Here is a 20,760-nt window from a genome sequence, read left to right on the forward strand (position 1 = left end):
CGGCTGTCAGGATCCCAGCGTTCAGGATACCGACGCCGAAATCCCGATAGCCGACAATGCCAACATGAAAGAATCCCAGCACGCCAGGGCTATTCCCACTCGTGGGTGTCCATGGCACCCATAGAGTGGATATAGATCCTGTGGCAAGTGCAGCGAGCCTGCAAGTGGACTCTTAGTGTTCACCCAGCTACCGGCATTCTGTGAAAATAGGTAAGTTTATGTATGCTTATTACTGGTAAAAGAGTATGTGTTTGCTATCCCAGCATCTGGCAGCACCATCTATTATATCATAATTATGTATGAAACATTATCCGAGATAAGCTGTACATACAATATGGGCTCAATGAAATAATAAATTAGCCATATTGACATTTTTTTAGAACAAGCTCCTGAATATCAATCTGCCACATCTACTTAAAATGATTGTTTTTAATAGTGTTTATGTAATGCTAATCCTTTCTCCTGGTGACCACAACAAATCATTTGGAGATGACCAAGCGGACACTTGGCAGTTTTATGAGGTCACTATTGATTGGTAAACAATAGCCAGGAGCAGTCACTCAAGTTCCTGAACAGTACAATGCTCAGCAAAAGATAATATGTGAATTAAATTTAATTTAATACCACATTGGGGGGGAGGATGTATGATACTGGTATGGATCGTGCCGGTATAAGTCTTCCTGCTTTGCCTCTATACCGAGGCGACGCAGGAAGCATATGCGACAAGATGTACGATCATCCCATCTGCCAGAGCGAGGGACTGAAATCTCCCCCTCCAGCGATTCTTGCCAGTTCCCCTCAGTGCGTCAGTCTAGTGCTGATGCGCTGTGCCTCTCCTCCTGGCTCCAGTGCGCATGCGCAAGATCTTGCTACTCCCGTGCGCAGCCTGGATCCGACAGATGCAGCAGCCAATACAGTGGCTGTGAATGGGGCAATGACACCTGCAGCTGTCGAAATCGATAAGCGCAGATTCTGTAATGGCCAGTGTCACTGACCGTTCTTACATTGCCCCGCCCACATGTCACTTGACACACATCGCCGCAGTACTACATGAGGGAGAAGCGGTATCAGTGCACACAACATGTGCTGATACCACTTCTCCCCCATAATGGAGGCTCGTACATGTACCCCTCACTTCTGCTTCATCCAGCAGTGATGTTTCAGCTCTCCTTACAGTCCCTTATTGCCTACATACAATGGAAGCAGATATTCAAAAGCAATAGCCATGAGACTGCAGCTTATCAATGTTCTAGGAAACACTGACATCTCCAGTACATATGAATATAAAACACATGGGAAGATAATCTATGTCATAGCTCTTGTTCACATTATGAGGCTGAGTCTGAGTTGGGCATATCTCTGTGCATGGGCGTAAATGGCAAGTTCATGCATATAGTGTATGCGCAGATGTATTTTTTACATATCCGCCCTAGTCGTATGAGACCGGCAACAATGTGATTAGAATTGACCCTGTCTTGTGTCATGGGAGTGTAATGGGTATGTCGTGGGAGAGTCATGGGGTGTCATGGGAGTGTAATGGGTATGTTGTGGGAGAGTCATGGGGTGTAATGGGAGTGTAAAGGGCATGTCATGGGAGTGTGGAGGGAGTGTAATGGGCATGTCGTGGGAGAGTCATGGGGTGTCATGGGAGTGTAAAGGGCATGTCATGGGAGTGTGGAGGGAGTGTAATGGGCATGTCGTGGGAGAGTCATGGGGTGTCATGGGAGTGTAAAGGGCATGTCATGGGAGTGTGGAGGGAGTGTAATGGGCATGTCGTGGGAGAGTCATGGGGTGTCATGGGAGTGTAAAGGGCATGTCATGGGAGTGTGGAGGGAGTGTAATGGGCATGTCGTGGGAGAGTCATGGGGTGTCATGGGAGTGTAAAGGGCATGTCATGGGAGTGTGGAGGGAGTGTAATGGGCATGTCGTGGGAGAGTCATGGGAGTGTAATGGGCATGTCATGGGAGTGTGGAGGGAGTGTAATGGGCATGTCGTGGGAGAGTCATGGGGTGTCATGGGAGTGTAGTGGGCATGTCATGGGAGTGTGGAGGGTGTGTAATGGGGTGTCATGGGAGTGTAGTGGGCATGTCATGGGAGTGTGGAGGGTGTGTAATGGGGTGTCATGGGAGTGTAATGGGCATGTCATGAGAGTGTGGTGGGCATGTAGCTCTGTGTGATGTGGAGTCATGCGTATAGGGAAAGGAAGCTTGTTTCCGATGTATCTGTTGCACCTTGCATGCAGATACCATTGGGCGACGCAGCTATATGAGGACACATGAACACCCGCATTAGCATATGAATTCTAACATTTGCATAAAGTATAGCAGTAAATCAGGCCGCCGCAACTACAGCCACTTTGCATGAGACTCGGATTCAGCCCCTATCTGTATAAACAGTGAGTACTGATGTCATAATTTAAGTATTCATTAAAATATATTTTTTGACTTGTATGAAGGAACTCTGGGGTCTATTTACTAAGCCTTGGAGAGAGATAAAGTACCAACCAATCAATCAGATCCTAACTGTCTGGAACTGGTTGGTACTTTATCCCTCTCCACGGCTTAGTACATAGACCCCTATTTATATGGTCAGTGAATTTTTTAATACTGTTTTAATTTATACTAGGACTACGTTTTACATTATATTACTCAAAGGCACTTACCTGCGAGCAGCCAGGAGCATTGCATACAAAGGACCGGTCTTGCTCCAAATTCATCTCTGATTCGTCATATATCTAAAAAGAAAACAGAGGTGGCCTTAATTAGCCTTTGCGGAGACTCTTCATTATCAGAGTAACTAATAATTTTCTCATTCTTACATATTTAAATAAACATTAAATTGCATAATTGATTCTTAAAATCTGTTAATCCCAGGTTTCAGTTGTCTAAAAATGGGTAAACAAAGGATGTGGAGGTATTTGTGTTAATTAGATTTTATTTTAAATGTGGCAACTGCATACATAAATCACTGAAAGCCATTCTCTTTTGTATATATGACCCTTCATTACACTATTATGTTGTATGAAAATAGTGTAACCTGAAGCCATGTCCCTTGCAATCGCTGGTACACACAAGAGTACACCAGACATGCACCTGACACAATTACTACTGTAAAGGGGAATTCAATTGCGAATGAAGGAAGCAAATTGCCGTGGTGTTTAAGTGCCGGCAGCGACACCCTGTCTTGCATCCTTTGCCTGTCTGATTCGCACCCGATTCGATCAAAAGTGCTCGTTACTCTACAGGGTAGCAAACATTTTGTACGAGATCCCGCTATTGTAAAGTGTGGCAGGTGTTGCATGGATTCGGCCAGGAGAACAAATCACTGACATTTGAATCCCCCACTAAGTATGCTTTGCATGCATCTTTGCTTGATACACTCGGCGCACAAATATGTCCAACATACATACTTGTTTATAGCCATTTTTTATGGTTGCATTACTATCTACTGAGCAGAGCCCGCTTTAACCTCTGGGTTTATTTGTTTTTACACAGTCTTGTTTAATTATTGTTTTGTTCCCTATTGTTAAGTGCAATGGAATATGATGCTGATATATAAATAAATGTATAATATTAATCATCATCATCATTTCTGAACACATCTAATATACAGAACAGAACCAGGATTCTGTGTTCTATCTAGCAGCATGCTATCAGCCGTATTGTATTTATTGCTCTTTTGTTAAGTGTATGTTTACTGAGAAAATGGGAAAAAAGAGTCAGAAAGAATAAGTCATGTCACTACCGGGTGTGGTTCATCAAATCGACAGTGTCTAGGTCGACAATGTTTAGGTCGACCACTATAGGTCGACAGTCACTAGGTCGACATGGATGGAAGGTCGACAGGGTTTCTAGGTCGACATGTGCTAGGTCGACAGGTCTAAAGGTCGACATGAGGATTTTTTTTTTTTGTCGTTTTCTTCGGAGAGTGACCGGGATCCCAAATTAGTGCACCGCGTCCCCTCGCATGGCTCGCTTCGCTTGCCATGCTTCGGGCATGGTGCCTTCGCTCCGCTACCGCTTCGCTCAGGACACTTTACCGTTCCAATTGTAGTCCACGTGGATCGTTAAGTATGAAAAAAGAAAAAAAATGTGAAAAACTCATGTCGACCTTTAGACCTGTCGACCTAGCACATGTCGACCTAGAAACCCTGTCAACCTTCCATCCATGTCGACCTAGTGACTGTCGACCTATAGTGGTCGACCTAAACATTGTCGACCTAAACACTGTCGATCTTCAGACCGGATCCTGTCACTACCACTGCAGGGGAAACACTGCGCTGGAACAGAACATGGCCCTCATTCCGAGTTGTTCGCTCGCAAGCGGATTTTAGCAGATTTGCTCATGCTAAGCCGCCGCCTACTGGGAGTGAATCTTAGCATCTTAAAATTGCGAACGATGTATTCGCAATATTGCGATTACACACCTCGTAGCAGTTTCTGAGTAGCTCCAGACTTACTCGGCATCTGCGATCAGTTCAGTGCTTGTCATTCCTGGTTTGACGTCACAAACACACCCAGCGTTCGCCCAGACACTCCTCCGTTTCTCCAGCCACTCCTGCGTTTTTTCCGGAAACGGTAGCGTTTTTTCCCACACGCCCATAAAACGGCCTGTTTCCGCCCAGTAACACCCATTTCCTGTCAATCACATTACGATCGCCAGAACGATGAAAATGCCGTGAGTAAAATTCCTAACTGCATAGCAAATTTATTTGGCGCAGTCGCAGTGCGGACATTGCGCATGCGCATTAAGCGGAAAATCGCTGCGATGCGAAGATTTTTACCGAGCGAACAACTCGGAATGAGGGCCCATATGTGCAATATTATGATAAGATAAGAATGACTTCTGCTCCAAAGATTCCCAGCCTTAGTTATTTTTTATGTTCTTGTTTCTGCAAAATTCCTTTAAAGAGCATAGAAGGATTCCCAAACACAGAATATAGTCCCCTGGCACAGATAAATTATAGGGGGCTGCTGGAACATTTTACAGTATCTTATCCTGCCTAGATTTTCATGTTTTCATGTTTTCGGCAATTATTAGCTTATTAACATTTTTTAGGTTGGTTTTGGGAAGTGTCTGGATTCCTGTTTTCACAGATATGAGGTTGGAAGAGCAGATGTCAGCTTTCCTACCCAAATTGGGGGTCATTCCGAGTTGATCGCTCGCTAGCTACTTTTAGCAGCCGTGCAAACGCATTGTCGCCGCCCACGGGGGAGTGTATTTTCGCTTTGCAAGTGTGCAAACGCGTGTGCAGCCGGTATCCGGACTCCAGGTCGACAACAAAAAGGTCGACACACCTTAGGTCGACGCCAGTTAGTCGACACACCTTAGGTCGACATGGACAAAAGGTCGACATGGACAAAAGGTTGACATGGAAAAAGGTCGACATGAGTTTTTTATGTTTTTTTTCTTTTTTGGAACTTTTTCATACTTCATGATCCATGTGGACTACGATTGGAACGGTAAAGTGTGCCGAGCGAAGCGGAGCGGAGCGAAGGCACCATGCCCGAAGCATGGCGAGCGAAGCGAGCCATGCGAGGGGACGCGGTGCACTAATTGGGGTTCCTGGTCACTCTACGAAGAAAACGACACCAAAAAAACTCATGTCGACCTTTTTCCATGTCGACCTTGCTCCTGTCGACCTTTTGTCCATGTCGACCTTTTGTCCATGTCGACCTAAGGTGTGTCGACCAATTGGCATCGACCTAAGGTGTGTCGACCTTTTTGTTGTTGATCTGGAGTCCCAGAGCCGTGCAGCCGAGTGGGACGAAAAAGTTTTTTGCATTTTCTGAGTAGCTCTGGACTTACTCAGCCGCTGCGATCACTTCAGCCTGTCCGGTTCCGGAATTGACGTCAGACACCCACCCTGCAAACGCTTGGACACGCCAAGCACTCCCTGAAAATGGTCGGTTGACACCCATAAACGATTTTTCCTGTCAATCTTCTTGCAATCGGCTGTGCAAATGGAATCTTCGCTAAATCCATCGCCCAGCACCGATCCTCTTTGTACCTGTACGACGCACCTGCGCATTGCGGTGCATACGCATGCGCAGTTTTGCCATTTTTTTACCTGATCGCTGCACTGCGAAAATTGGCAACAAGCGATTAACTCGGAATGACCCCCCATTCTGTGGAAAATGATCACTCTGGCCATACATCAGGATGCCCCACATCCGATGTGAGTCGTATCGCGATTTCCCTTCAATCTCCTTGGCAGCTCCCTGCCAGTCCCGGACACACAAGTGACACACAATGTGCTAACGACCCGTCGTTAAATGATCGATTGTGTGGTTCACCACAAAAAAGTCCAGGGAAATGCCACTCAAAATCGTACAATGCATCGTATGCTCATAAAACATGGGGCCCGATTCAGACCTGATCGCTGCTGTGCGTTTATCGAACTACTGCGCATGTTTCGATCGCACGGTTGTTCGCAAGTTGATTGACAGGAAGAGGACGCTTGGGGGTGATAACTGCCCGTTTTCTGGGAGTGTCAGGAAAAACACAGGCGTTCCCAAGCGTTTTCAGGGCTGGTGTGTGACCTCAACTCCGGAGCCTGTCAGCCTGTTTTGATCACACTGCAGGAGTAAGTCCTGGGCTACGCACACACTGCACAGTATGGAATAATCATTCTATGGTGAGTGTGATGCGAACGGATTTGCAGCTGACCGCTGACTGACTCCCCCTGGGTGACGACTATCTGATCGCGGGACAGTGTAACTTGCACCACAGCAATCAGGTCTGAATTATGCCCTTGGTACGATGTGCATACAATTACGATGGATAATATGGGCTGCACATATGATCTGTACCCAAAACACGCACATTGTGCACAAGATGCATTGACTGAGGCGTCGAAATCGTGCATTAGTACACGATATTGACCTAGTGTATGGCCAGCATAACACAGATTTTATGAGCTGAAAGCTCCTCAGCTGGGTGCACACCTGGCCGATCCGCCGACCTATCTAACGATTGGTAAGTGGATACACCCTTACCAATCTTCCGCAAAATGTGTCGTGCCTGAGGAAATGTGCCCGCCCAGTTAAGATGTCAGTCACTGGCAGTTAGCCAGATGCGCCAGTATATCTGTAGATATATTGCCCATCGGCTGTGCTGCAGGATTGACGCGATATGTCTGTGAATGACGTCATTCACAGACATGTCGGGGGTACACACCTGCTGATGTGCTCGCTATATATCGCCTATTAAATTGAAAGATGGATATATTGCTCAGTGTGTACCTGGCTGTAGTGTATGACTCCCATTGGCATAACTCCCAATTGTTTGGAGATCAGTGGGGCAGTCGCAGACTTTGGAGGGGGTGGATCAAGGCAGAGTGGATATGTTCCTTGGTTTTTAATTTATAAATGTTGTAGAGCAGAGGCACAATACTACGACACAGAGATCCATAGCAAACTTTGGAATGGTTTGCGGATGTGATCTATCCAATAAAGGCTTCCGCTTCACTTTTTGTCTGTACACCTAATAGTGGATTGGAGTGGGACATTCGGAGCTTGTATGTCTAATGAACAAAGGGGGTAATTCAGACCTGATCGCTGCTGTGCGTGCATTCAGATCTGAACTGCACATGCGTATGCACCGCAATGTGCAGGCGCGACGGATCGCCGGTCAGCAACAGGATGGTGCGATAAATCCGATCGCGCGGCTGTTCGCAAGGTGATTGACAGGAAGGGGTAATTTGTGGGTGGCAATTGACCGTTTCCAGGGAGTGTCCGGACAAATGCAGGCGGGTCAAAACGTTTAAAGGGAGGGTGTCTGACGTCAGCTCCGGCCCCGATCAGCAAGACGCAATCGCAGCGGCTGAGTAAGTCCTGGGCTGAGCAGAGACTGCACAAAATCAGTTTGTGCAGCTCTGCTACACATCCAAATGCACACTTGCACAGCACAATCACCCTCCCCCTGTAAGCAGCGACTATCCGATCGCAGGGCAGCAAAAAACGCAGCCCAGCGATCAGATCTGAATTACCTCCTCAGACTAAGGTCTTGTATTCAGCTACAGCACATATACACATATTATTTATTTATTAACAATCACTTATACAGTGCCAGCACTTTCTGCTGGGCTTTCTAATTGGGAACAAAATAGTAATAAAACAAGATTGGTTAATGACAAAGACATATAATATTAAGGGGCCTATTTATCAAATCATTTTTGCAGGGCATTCCCCGAAAACAGACGTTTTCAGGGGATACCACCAAATATAAAATATTCCCCCGAATGTACCATATCTGCTGCACTCCCTCCACTTCCGACAGCAACCGCAGCCCCCATAAGTTTCTATGGAGGCAGTGTGCTCCAGGGACCCAAACCAGGAATGAGTGTTCTAACTTTAAACTAGCACACTGTTTCCAGCTCTCCATCAGGCCAGGCTCTTATAGCATCCCATCTCATATGTGTGAAAAGATTTGTCTTCACTTTGTAAGTTTACACAATATTTTTTCACATCCGCATTAAAAATGCAGATTGTAATAAATATGCCCAGAAATATAAAATATTACCCTTAAATCTACTTACCGTACCAGAGGAACACAAATGTAGTACTGTCTGTTAACAATCTTTTACACAACACAATACCAACATACAGTATATGTCTTGCAATAGTGTGCTTCAGCTTTACAATTATTTCCTATGTAGAGGAACATGTGCTGAAACCTTTGATGTTAGAGGCATAGCCATGGTCTCAGTATGAAATACTGGCGGCCGGGATGCCGACCGTCAGTATACTGACAGCGGCATACCAGACACCAGTATGCCGGCAACGGGGCGAGCGGTAGAAAGACCCTTGCGGGCTCGCCCTGCTCGCCACGCTGCGGGCACAGTTGCTTGCCACAGGTTATATTCTCCCTCTATGGGTATCGGGACACTCACAGAGCCGGTGGTGGCGGCATTTCAGCGCTAGTCAGGATTCCGGCATTGGCATTGTGACCTCCGGGATCCCGACTAGCGGTATTGTAACCGCTTCCCATAGCCATTAATTCTGCACAGGTTACTACAACTGGTGGCGTATAACTTTGTACAGGATGAAATAAATAGGTCATTTAGAAGGTTCGGGAAAGTTGCCAAAACATTTTACTCAAAGTGGCTCAACTTCTCTAGATAAACTGTAAATAGCAATCCAGGGACACCAAGTGCAAGTGGCTGCATTCACAGCAAGTTAACAATGATGAAAGCCAGGTTAAATGGCTAATTGTGTGTTAATGGGGGAAAACTTACACTGAAATCAGCTCCAAGGACAAAACGACACGAAGAAGATCTATTTAGTAGTATGACAAGTGTCATTCCGAGCTGATCGCTAGCTGCCGTTGTTCACAGTGCAGCGATCAGGCTAAAAATCTGCATTTTTGCGCATGCGTATGGGCCGCAGTGAGCATGCGCGACGTTCTTTCACAAAAAACTATGCAGTTTCACACAAGGCTGAGTGACTCTTTTCAGTCGCTCTGCTGATCGCTGAGTGATTGACAGGAATGGGGCGTTTCTGGGAGGTAACTGACCGTTTTCCGGGAGTGTGCTAAAAAACGCAGGCTTGCCAGATAAAAACGCAGGCGTGCCTGGGGAAATGGGGGAGTGGCTGGCCGGACGCAGGGCGTGTTTGTGACGTCAAAACAGGAACTAAACAGACTGAAGTGATCGCAAGGTAGGAGTAGGTCTGCAGCTACTCTGAAACTGCTAGAAAAAATTTCAGCACTGTTCTGCTAACCTTTCGTTCGCACTTCTGCTAAGCTAAGATACACTCCCAGAGGGGGGCGGCTTAGCGTTTGCACTGCTGCTAAAAGCAGCCAGCGAGCGATCAACTCGGAATGACGGCCTCTGTCTCTTGTAAGTTTAGCTTGAGATGGTGAAATTGTTGCACAATTTTGTGCAACACGGGTTTCGCTGCAGCACACACTACATGTGCAAAGCTCCAAAATCCAATGACGTAACATAAGACAATGGGCCTAATTCAGATCTGATAAATTTAGCACATCTACGATCAGTTTCACAGACATGTGGGGGATCGCCCAGCACAGGGGTACCCCCCCCGCACACGCACAGTGCGGCCAAACACTTCACAAAGTAATTCAGACTGCGATCACTGCTGCAGCGATGCAGTCTGAATTACCCCCAATGTTGTGCTCAGTCTCAGTCTTTTAGCTGAAAGCACCTTGATTATAGAGGCCTCCCTAGTCCCTACGCAACAAGATTCATGCACAGCCTCCTGAGATTTCATAATAAACAAAAAATAAGTTCTATATTTTTAAGTGTAACTATAAACCAGTAAAACAAGCTAACATTGATGATGTATTACACTACAAAACTAGTAGTTACCAGGAATCTATAGTGACATAGGACTTTATATAACTACATAAGTCATACTAGAATAGCACACCATTTCAATAATTTTATGTTATGTCAGGATTTGTTTAACTGTAGGAGGCCTCCAAAACAGGAAACATCTAATCAAGTGGGCGATGCTGTAAGATCTTGCATCAGCTGCTCTGCTCATGGCCGCAATTGGGGGAAGGGGGAGAGGGCCCCGGTCCTAAGGGGGCATGTGACCCGGGCGCTGGATCAGAGGGGGCGCCAGGACAGTCATTTTAACCCCTCTAACACCCCCCCCCCCCTCCCCCTGCGGTTGCAGGGAGCCGGACGCACGGGCAATTAATAAACTGAAAGTAAATTACAGCCCTTGCAAGGACTGCAGGTAACTGTAGTTTATGTTCAGTTTCTTCACTGCAATGCGCCTGGCTCCTTGTAGTGAAGAAACTGAAAATAATCTACAGTTCCCAGCAACCCTTGCAAGAGCTTTAGTTTGCTTTCAGTTAATCCATTGCAGCGCGTCCCGCGCCTTTCAACCGCAGCCGCAGAAGGAGGGGGTTTCAGGGGGAGCCAGATTAAGAGGGATCACAGGGGGAAGTTGCCTCAGCCCCCCCAAGTCTTTTATCAGCCACAGTGCAGCTGGAGCTGCAGCCAAAAAGTGGGCGGGGCTACAAGGCACTGCACTGTCAGTGCAAGGCCAGCCAGCCAGCATGGGAGAGAGGAGGGGAGAAGAGTGGAGACCTCACTATCCAGCCTGAGCCTGCCTAAATGGTGAGTGTGACTCACGGAAGGGGCACTGTATGTACTTATGTGTGTGATTACTCTCTCTCCCTCACCCCTCTCACCCATTTCTCTTTCTCTCTCCCATATGAAGCAGCATAATAAGGGGAACTACTGTGCAGTGTAATTAGAATAAGTTTGCAGTACAGCGTGGCTCAGTTGTAAATTATTTTATATATTTTTTTGTTTATTCGTATTTTTATTATTATTATTTTTATTTATTTTCTTATTTATGTTTTTCTTTATATTTTTTGGGGTGCCAAATTACTGCCTTGCCCCGGGTGCTGAAAATCCTAGTGTCGGCCCTGCTCTGCTAGATGATACTAGGGCTAATCTGTTCGGGACATGTCTCCTCCCCAGGGGAGAATCACATACACACTGTGAGAATATCTCACACTTTATGCCTAAAATATCTGATGGGTGTCAGGCTGTCAGATAAAATATCTGTTAAACAGGCATTTTATCTGAGCCTGTATGCCCAGCATTAGCATAAGTCAATAGAGCAAGAATATCACCAAATGACATCTGGCTACTAGGTAAGTGAACAGCATATATATTATAAAGGACATTTTTTGAAACAAGGTCAATAAGTGAAAATTATGACAAACCAAAGAAAAACAGTACACACTGTGCCTTTCAAAGGCCTTGGAGCTGACTGAAGACACCAGGCTCGGACTGGCCCACAGGGGTACAGGGGAAACCACCGGTACGCCCCACTGCTTGAATTATATATTATACATATGTTACCTTATACTGCACAGGATTATGACGTATTCTCTACAGTACATTGGTGTAATTAATCTGGCACATTATCATGCATGCACCAGCATTAATTACTATATAAATTATCAAGGAGTCCAGACCAGGCACTCTATAATGGTTAGCCAAACCTCTGTGGTGGCTGGCCACACCCCCTTTGGAGGCTGGCCACACCTCTAATCATGGGCCCCTATTACTGCATACCCCCGGTGGGCCCTTCATGCTCCAGTCCGACACTGGAAGACACTGAACATTTTTACGTTATTTAAAGATAATAGTTGGAGAAAGTTCAATTTTTCAAAAGATGTGCCCATTCCTCCAAGTCAAGTATCGCAGCCAATAGTTACCTATCCCAAAATAGGTGTGATACGGGATCCCGGCGTTCAGGTGGTCAGAATCCCAACAGTTCTTTGTGAAGAACGTAAGCCTACTCCTTACGTTCGCGTTCTTCCTAAACCTCACCCTCCCCTCCCGCAGCCTAACTCTAACCCTCCCTCCATGCACCCAAACACTAAACTCCCCCTGATACTTAAGTTTGGGATGTTGGCTGTTGGGATTCTGGTGTTGGGATTTCGACACTGATCTTCTGAACGTCATGATGTTAACTACATTCACCAGCCCCCTCCCCCTGAATTAATAATAAAAGAAATGGTGTGGGACTGAGGCAAGCTCAAGGAGAAAGTAGTATCTGAATATTTCAGCACAATAGCAGCAGAGAATGTCTCCATTATTAACTGCTAGGAAGATATCTCTTATGCTGGCTAGACTTTTGGATTTGCATGTTGATTAAGACTAGTAATGGGAGCAATGATGCTGGAACAATTATGATAAATTCCTGATGGGCATTGACCAAGAAGAGAAAAGATACTGTAAATCAGTGACGTGAGGTGAGGGCAGTGACTTCTTTTACAAAGACCAGCACTAGGCTGAACCAGCCAGGGGGAGTAATGCCATAGCAGGGGAGACACTCAGTGTGGGGTCCCCCTGCCCAGTAGCAGATCTTGCCACAGGCAAGCAGGACTTTTGCCTGTGGCCAGGACTTTTGCCTGCGGAGGGCGCCGCACCATGGCAAGATCTGCTACTGCTATGCCCCCCGCTGCCCGCTGTGTCCCCCGCTGGTTCCTCGCTGTGAAGGGAACTAGACGCTACGTGTCTAGTTTCCCTTCGTGGAGAGGACCTTTGCTGTGCGGTGCGAGATGATGTCATCGCGCACCGCACAGCATTGTGGGTATGACAGACGCTAGGGGTCATAATTGACCTCTAGTGTCTGTCTATGTCAGATCCGAGGAGAGGAGCGGCGCCGGCGGAGGTCTGCAGCGGTCTGGAGCGGGGATAGTAAGTATACATTTTTATGTATTTTTTATTTTTCAGCGGCGCTACTCTACTGTACAGGGGACGTAACTGACCACGCCCCCTGTATGAAGCCACGCCCACATTTCCCGCCCGTGGCGCCAAAAGGGCAAGAACCGGCCCTGCCCCTGCCATAGCATTAAACACCCCCCAAACCAGTCAGCCCAGGGTTGGGATTCCTCAGGAAGTGGGGACCCCAAAAATTTAAATGGGGTCCCCCCTCCTGAGCAACAACCAGCACTGGGCTTTCATGTGGTATGAATGCACGCACCTGTCATTGAGGCACCAGTATAGGTGCCGCGTCACCATACATTTTCAATGGGCTTTTACAGCCCATTGCTTCGTCCTGCCCCTGCCCGCCCCCCGCTGCCCGGACTTTAATGTGAGCAGCGGAAGACACCTCTCCCGCTGTCTCCCACCCTAAGATGCAGGGATTTTCTAGGGGGGGAAATGGTTAAAATAATAAAATAAGATATTTATCACAGACTGTGTTATAAATATCTTCTTTTTATTATTTTAATCATTATGACAGGGGAGGCACTGCCTCCCCTGACTGCACATCCCTGCTGTAACTTGTGTGCCCAGTATAGAGTATATTTTCTCTTGTTCACTGCCTATAATCCTACTGTAAGTTGGCAGCACCCCCTACTCAAATTGAAAGACAATATTAAAAAAATAAATATATTGGCTACTTGTTGAAAATAGTGGAACTATCCTTCTTTTCATTGTAAAACAACCACATAAGTGTACAGATACGCAACTCTCTTCTCTTAAATTCCTGATAGACATTAACACTGTAACTTTCATGATTATCAGTTGTGGACTTTTTTCAGAGTCCATACAGCCTGGGTATAAAACGTTATTGTTCATAGACACATTTCTTGAACTTTCCATACAATCTTTATAAGGGAAAAGTGCGAAACAAAATCTAAAGAATATATCAAAATTAAGTATATAAACAAATTCATAAAGAGATCCCATAAAAGGAAATGAACCATATAATGAAAGATCACTGATGAATGCATACAGTAGAAAAGGCATTACAGAGTATTTTACTGATCATCTCTTGTATTGGGATGTAGTTATGTGACCGGCGGTCAGTAGACCGCTGGTCACAATACCGACAACTACAACCCGAAACCTCACTATTACGGCGGTCGGCATGCCGACCAACAGGGACTATTCCCACTCATGGGTGTCCACGACACCCATAGAGCGGGAATAGAACCTGTGGCGAGTGCAGAGAGCCCGCAAGGGGCTTCGTTACACTCGCTAACAGCCGGGATCCTGACGTGGGTATTGTGACCGGCGGTTTCCTGACCACCGCTCACACATACCCAACCCCTTATATCAGTGTTCTACCATTCATCAAGTTTAAAGAAAACTATATAGCTCTACAAATTTAATTAAACTCAATTAGTTGAATTTAATTGAGGAGAGAATACTATTTTATTTTTATAGTAAATTAGTTTAGACCTTTATGGCCAGCACAGTGTCTTATAGAAAACATTTGATTTGATAGCTTGTATAGATTTTAAAGCTGAACAAAAAAAAAAAACACATCACGGCTGATAAGTCCTCCATCCAAATGATCCCTCATTCTAAGTAATAGGGCTTGGCTTTAAATTCTAGAAACAAAATAATATACACAGAACCACTGGGAGGAGTCGCACCAGGAATAAAGTTGATGGTACTATTAAAGAGACAGCAATGAGGTAAAATCTCATCCCTGCATTTGCAAAAGACATCAGTGACTTTTACGAAGAGAGAGGGTTGGCAATCTGAGGCTGCAAAATGAGTGGATGGAGGGAGGGGAGACACATACCAAAACATGCCGGACCCCATGACCATGAGAGAACTTGAATGGGCCTCCCAAGTGATGACAGGAAGAGGTTGTTGAAGCCAAGGTAACCCTAGAAGAACTGTATTAAAGATTTTGGAATAACATTATAAACATATTGGTTCTTTATAATCCCTATTTCAAAAATGAAAAGGAACAGTCTAAAAGACCCAACAGGACTCCCATCAATAGCTGCAAGGCAGAGAGGTTTCACAGGAGAAACAATATAATTACACACATTGGAACAGGGCTGGTGCCATACAAATGCATGCATAGCCAATAACACTTTGCTGTTCCACCTAAGTTCACACTCTGGAGATACCAATATATTATTATATCAATTATATAAACCAATGAAGAAAAAAATAATAATGGTATTTACACACACACAGATAGCCTGATAGATAGTTCACTCACATGTGGATTTATGTCAGCAATGTTTAATTAAGGTATTTCTAAATTCTGTATGGCTAGCTCTACTATTATACTGCTTAAAATCCAGGTGCTTATTTAATTAATAAAATAAAGATTATAGCAATATAGCCTTTATACTCTTTTTGCAGTTAATTATCCAGAACAGCAGCTGCCTCCATTAGCATCCAGCCAAAGAATCCTAGGGGTAGATTTACAAACGCTTATAAAACAGTCTGTGTTAGACCAGGATAGCTATGAAGAGACAAGGGTGCTGTAGTGCAGAGATGTACTCTGTCGGGCGTCGGTATCCCGAATGAGATCACAATCCTGGCACCGACATCCCAACAGCCGGGATCCCGAATGCGTGACTGCCGGGCCGCCGGGGAGGTAAGCAGCGGGGGTGTGGGGGTGTGCGTGTTTGGGTTAGGTTTAGGCTGCGGGTGGAAAGTTAGGGTTAGGCTGCAGGTGTGGGGGGGGGGGGGGGGAATTAGTTTTAGGCTGCAGGGAGGACGGGTTAAGTTTAGGCACCCACAGGGAAGGTTAGGGTTAGGCTGCGGGGTAGTTAGGTTTAGACTGTGGGAAGGGGAGGTTAGGTTTAGGAACCACCGGGGAGGGTTATGTTTAGGCTGCGGTAATGAAGGGTTAGGAGGTTTCGGGTTGGCATACTTACCCGACTCTCGGGATTCTAACCATCGGGATGCCGCACTTGGTATTCTGAACTCCGGCATCCGAACGCCAGCATTTCAGCCCCAACCCCTTGGGATCCCAACTAAGGGCTAAATTCAATAACTGTCGGAAGCTGCTGTCTTGTCAGAAAGACGGCAGCTTCCGACAGAAATAGGTCGGAAGGGGTTCCGACCTATTCAATAGGGGCAGATTTTTTCCGACAAGTCGGGAATTGCCGACTAGTGGGAAAACACGTGTATCGGCGGAATAGACGCCGATCCACGTGCTTCTGTCGGAAACGGGGCCAAATCCAACAGGTTTTGGCCCCTTTTCCGACAAATTCAATCCGACTTGAAAACAAGTCGGATTGAGGTGAGGAGAGAAGCGGTGCTGCGGGCGGTGGGGCTGAGATCGACGGCGCTGGCGGGAGGAGCTGGCTGTGGGGGGACATGTCTGCGGCGGCGGGGGGAGACGCTGCAGGGAGAAAGGTGCCTGGCTGTGTCCGGCCAGCGCACCTCTCTTCCTGCAGCGCCTCCCCCGCCGCTGCAGACATGTTACCCCGCTGCCAGCACCTCCCGCCGGCCGCCAATCAATGCTCCCCCCACCGCCGCAGCACCTCTCTTCCTGCTGCCAGCTCCGCCTGCGGCTCCACACATGTCCCCCGCAACCAGCCCCTCCCGCTCACGACCGCCGCTCTCTGCTCCCCTGGCCACGGTTGTCAGCGCATCCGCAGCCGCTGACAACAGCGGCCTGACAGGACGGCCAAATCCGACAGTCGGATTTGGCCGTCCATTGAATAGGGGTTGTCGTGTCCATTCCGACAACTGCATGTCGGAATGGATCCGACTCCTATTGAATATACCCCTAAATGTATTGAGCACCACTGCCAAAGAGGACAGCATCTGATTGATTGTGTATGGATTACAACCATACAGATGGAGCCACGCTCATCTAGGCTTCTCTGCTGCGCCTAGGTGCACCATGGTTTATTTGCATAAACCTTTCATCTATTGTTCTCAGCTGCAATACAATACAGAGAACAATACATCAGGGGATTAAGTCATTACAGCAGGGGATTATGTCCGACTGCCCTGGCTCAATTAATCCTATTAAAGGCAAAGATGAGGAGGGCTCCATCTGTACATATGTTGTCTATGGCTGTGTTTCCCAAGTCCAGTCCTCAGGGACCTCTAACAGTGCATGTTTTACAGATCTCCTCAGTACATGTGAAATAATTAGCACCACCTATGGGTCTTTGAAAATGAAAAAAAAAAAAAAAAAGTAGTAAAAAGAACAAGCCAGTAGCATTTATGTCAGGTACAGTAGGTGTACAGCCCTTTCAGGGAGTTTCCACTGACATTGGGGCATACACATTAGCCACTAATTGTTAGCGTTGCCTGATTCAATTAGCTAAGGGAAGCCCACATTAATACCCAGAGGCAGGATTTTTTCTTATATCCTCAGGAGCTGCGAGGAAAATTCCACATTAAATTTACCCCTCTGCATTTAACACGTGAGGAAACCCGTCAGATGTAATTGGGTTTCCGTGCATTAACACATATTTTACAATGCAGGAAAAAAGATAAATAATTGACTAGATCTGGCCAAGAAACCAGAGCTTTCCACGTGCGGGAAAACTTGTGCTTAATTGAATATGAACCATAAAGTAAAGTTGTTTTAGCATTGTGCATGGTCCAGAACCAAATGTATGCAAGTATGTTTGATACAGTCATACACATTTCATTTGCGTTTCTTTTGCATTTCCGCTTAAGACTGAAGGAACAAAGGGGGTAATTCCAAGTTGATCGCCACAGGAAATTTTTTAGCAGTTGGGTAAAACCATGCACTGCAGGGGGGGGGGGGGGAAGCAGATATAACATTTGCAGAGAGAGTTAGATTTGGGTGGGTTATTTTGTTTCTGTGCAGGGTAAATACTGGCTGCTTTATTTTTACACTGCAATTTAGATTGCAGATTGAACTACCCCACCCAAATCTATCTCTCTCTGCCTATGTTATATCTGCCTCCCCTGCAGTGCACATGGTTTTGCCCAACTGCTAACAAAGTTCCTGCTGCGATCAACTCAGAATTACCCCCAAAATCTGGGCTGTAATGGGGTGGTCTAGTTGTCTGGAAGCATAACCATGCGTGTATTAATTTTGTAGCAAGCACAGGCTGGTGTAAGTGCAATATGATGATAATGAGGACTATCAAACTCTGCAGTGAATCAATACAAATTATTGTTTTCATTTCATTTCATACTTGTCAATTTTACTAAATTTTCCTTTAGAGGCATATTTATCACAATCCGTATCTCAGATGCAGACGTGATATGATAAACTTGTCCTAATTCGCATTGTGATAATCGAGGCAGTCGAGAGCCAGGATGGGCCCAGGTACTTTTCAAGGGGCGTGGCCTAATCACAGGAGGTGTGGCCAAGTACAGAAAAAATAGTATTTAAGCACCTCCATGGCAACACTGCAGCCCAGTACACAGCGGCGGAGGAAAAGAGCTGCATTTGCTGCTGCTAGGTAAGGGGGAGGTGGCCTGGGCTCCCCATTGGACCCTCACTGGGCCCCTCCATCAGACCTGGGCCCGGGTAATTTGTACCCTCTCCCCCCCTCTCTCGCCACCACTGGTGATAACCGAATACACTGCAAGGATGTAGCAAATATCACATGCAGGGGACAGAAAGCTCCGTCCCTGCAAATCCCCTCAGCACAATTATCGCTATATTTAAAAAATAAAATACAGTGATAATATATTTGCGCATGCGCCAACCCCCTGCTGCTTTTGCCTGTATTTCCCGGTCCCCATGCTGCTGCCCGGCTTCAACTCCTGTCCCTGCTGCCGGAACACCCCCCCCAGCGCCGCCACCTCTGCCCTACCATCCTGCTGCTGTCCTAATGCCACTGTAAAAATAGATAAAATATAAATGATGTGCACCGGATAGGGCTGATTGGTAAATAAAATATAAATTATGTGCACCGGAGAGGGCTGATTGGTAAATAAAATATAAATTACGTGCACCGGAGAGGGCTGATTGGTAAATAAAATATAAATTATGTGCACCGGAGAGGGCTGATTGGTAAATAAAATATAAATTACGTGCACCGGAGAGGGCTGATTGGTAAATAAAATATAAATTACGTGCACCGGAGAGGGCTGATTGGTAAATAAAATATAAATTATGTGCACCGGAGAGGGCTGATTGGTAAATAAAATATAAATTACGTGCACCGGAGAGGGCTGATTGGTAAATAAAATATAAATTATGTGCACCGGAGAGGGTTGATCAGATGACAGGCAGGGCAGAGCAGGAGTCAGGGACTGGAGTGGACCCTGCATAAAGGGGGGTACTCACGGAACGATCGCTGCTTAAAATCTAAGCAATCTGACTAGATTGCTTAGATTTTAAGCACGATCGCTCCGTGTGTAGCCCCCTCAGCGATAGCGATGCGCAGCCCTGCGCATCGCTATCGCTGCTGCTAGATTGGCCTGCATGCAGGCCAATCTAGCGGGTCGCTCACTTCACCCGCTGGGTGAAGTGAGCGGCCCCCCCCGTCTCCCCCCGCACGCTCAGCACAGATCGCGCTGTGCTGAGCGCCGGGAGAGATGTGTGCTGAGCGGTTCGCTCAGCACACATCTCTCTGACATCGGCTGGTGAGTACTGGCCTTAACGCCATCTTCTCTTGGCGTTATCATTGCAGGGCTCCCTTTGTTTTTGTTTTTTTATAACAATTGATTTTCAGCTGATTTGGGGAGATCATATTTCCCACTACAATTATAGGAAATGCGATCTGCTTACTAAAGATATATGATATTAAGGGCTTGTAGGAGAATTTTGCAAATCTTCCTCCAACTGCCCATTAGCAGATTTAGGTGATACTAAAATAATGTGAAAAGGATGTGAAACACCCTTTTTCACATTATTTTAGTAAAAATGCAGTTAAAGAGGAAAAGAAGTTATTTCATCAGTGTGTCTCTTTCTTATTACTCTCTGTACCAAAAAATATACATAAATAATACAATACACTGTTTCTTCAATGATCACATATTTTAGGATTAAATAAGATATACACTAATACATAATAAAAGGGTAGAAGGAAATATGATTGCCTTCAGCATTTATGTCCACTCCCTGATAATGAACAGAAACTCAGCGTTAAAGGTTTGGATTGTGGTAGCTAATACTTTGATAGACTGAGAGGCAGCTATTGGATTGTATCTCATGTCAAGTGAAAATGATTTGCCAAAAACCTCACTGTTTGACGCATTTATCTCACTAATACCAGTGAGTAGATTTCCACTAAAATCATCCTTTATCCTCTAATCCCAAGTGATTTCAGTATTTACAGGCCGACATCTTTAAAACGGATCTATTATCCAAATTGTGCATAATCCTATTTATTTTTAAAGACAATCTTTACCAGTGTAGTGCGGTTTTCAGTTCCTTTTATATGAAGTTTGTGCTTTGCAAAAAGCAAAAATGAAGTACAGGTTGAGTATTTTATATCCAAATATTCCGAAATACGGAATATTCCGAAATACGGACTTTTTTGAGTGAGAGTGAGATAGTGAAACCTTTGTTTTTTGATGGCTCAATGTACACAAACTTTGTTTAATACACA

General features: G+C 45.8%; 1 protein-coding gene across 4 annotated transcripts in view; it reads right to left on the reverse strand.

The window, feature by feature from the left end:
* The window catches only part of CREB5 (cAMP responsive element binding protein 5), a 775,500-nt gene that overhangs the window by 526,145 nt on the left and 228,595 nt on the right, over positions 1-20,760 (reverse strand). For all 4 annotated transcript variants that reach the window (XM_063921974.1, XM_063921972.1, XM_063921973.1 and 1 more), the window contains one exon: positions 2,663-2,734. In XM_063921974.1, coding sequence (XP_063778044.1) covers positions 2,663-2,716 — 54 coding nt within the window. In that variant the 5' untranslated portion in view covers positions 2,717-2,734. The remainder of the gene's footprint in view (positions 1-2,662; positions 2,735-20,760) is intronic.

The sequence above is a fragment of the Pseudophryne corroboree genome, chromosome 5 (assembly GCF_028390025.1).
Source record: "Pseudophryne corroboree isolate aPseCor3 chromosome 5, aPseCor3.hap2, whole genome shotgun sequence".
NCBI classification, from domain to species: domain Eukaryota; kingdom Metazoa; phylum Chordata; class Amphibia; order Anura; family Myobatrachidae; genus Pseudophryne; species Pseudophryne corroboree.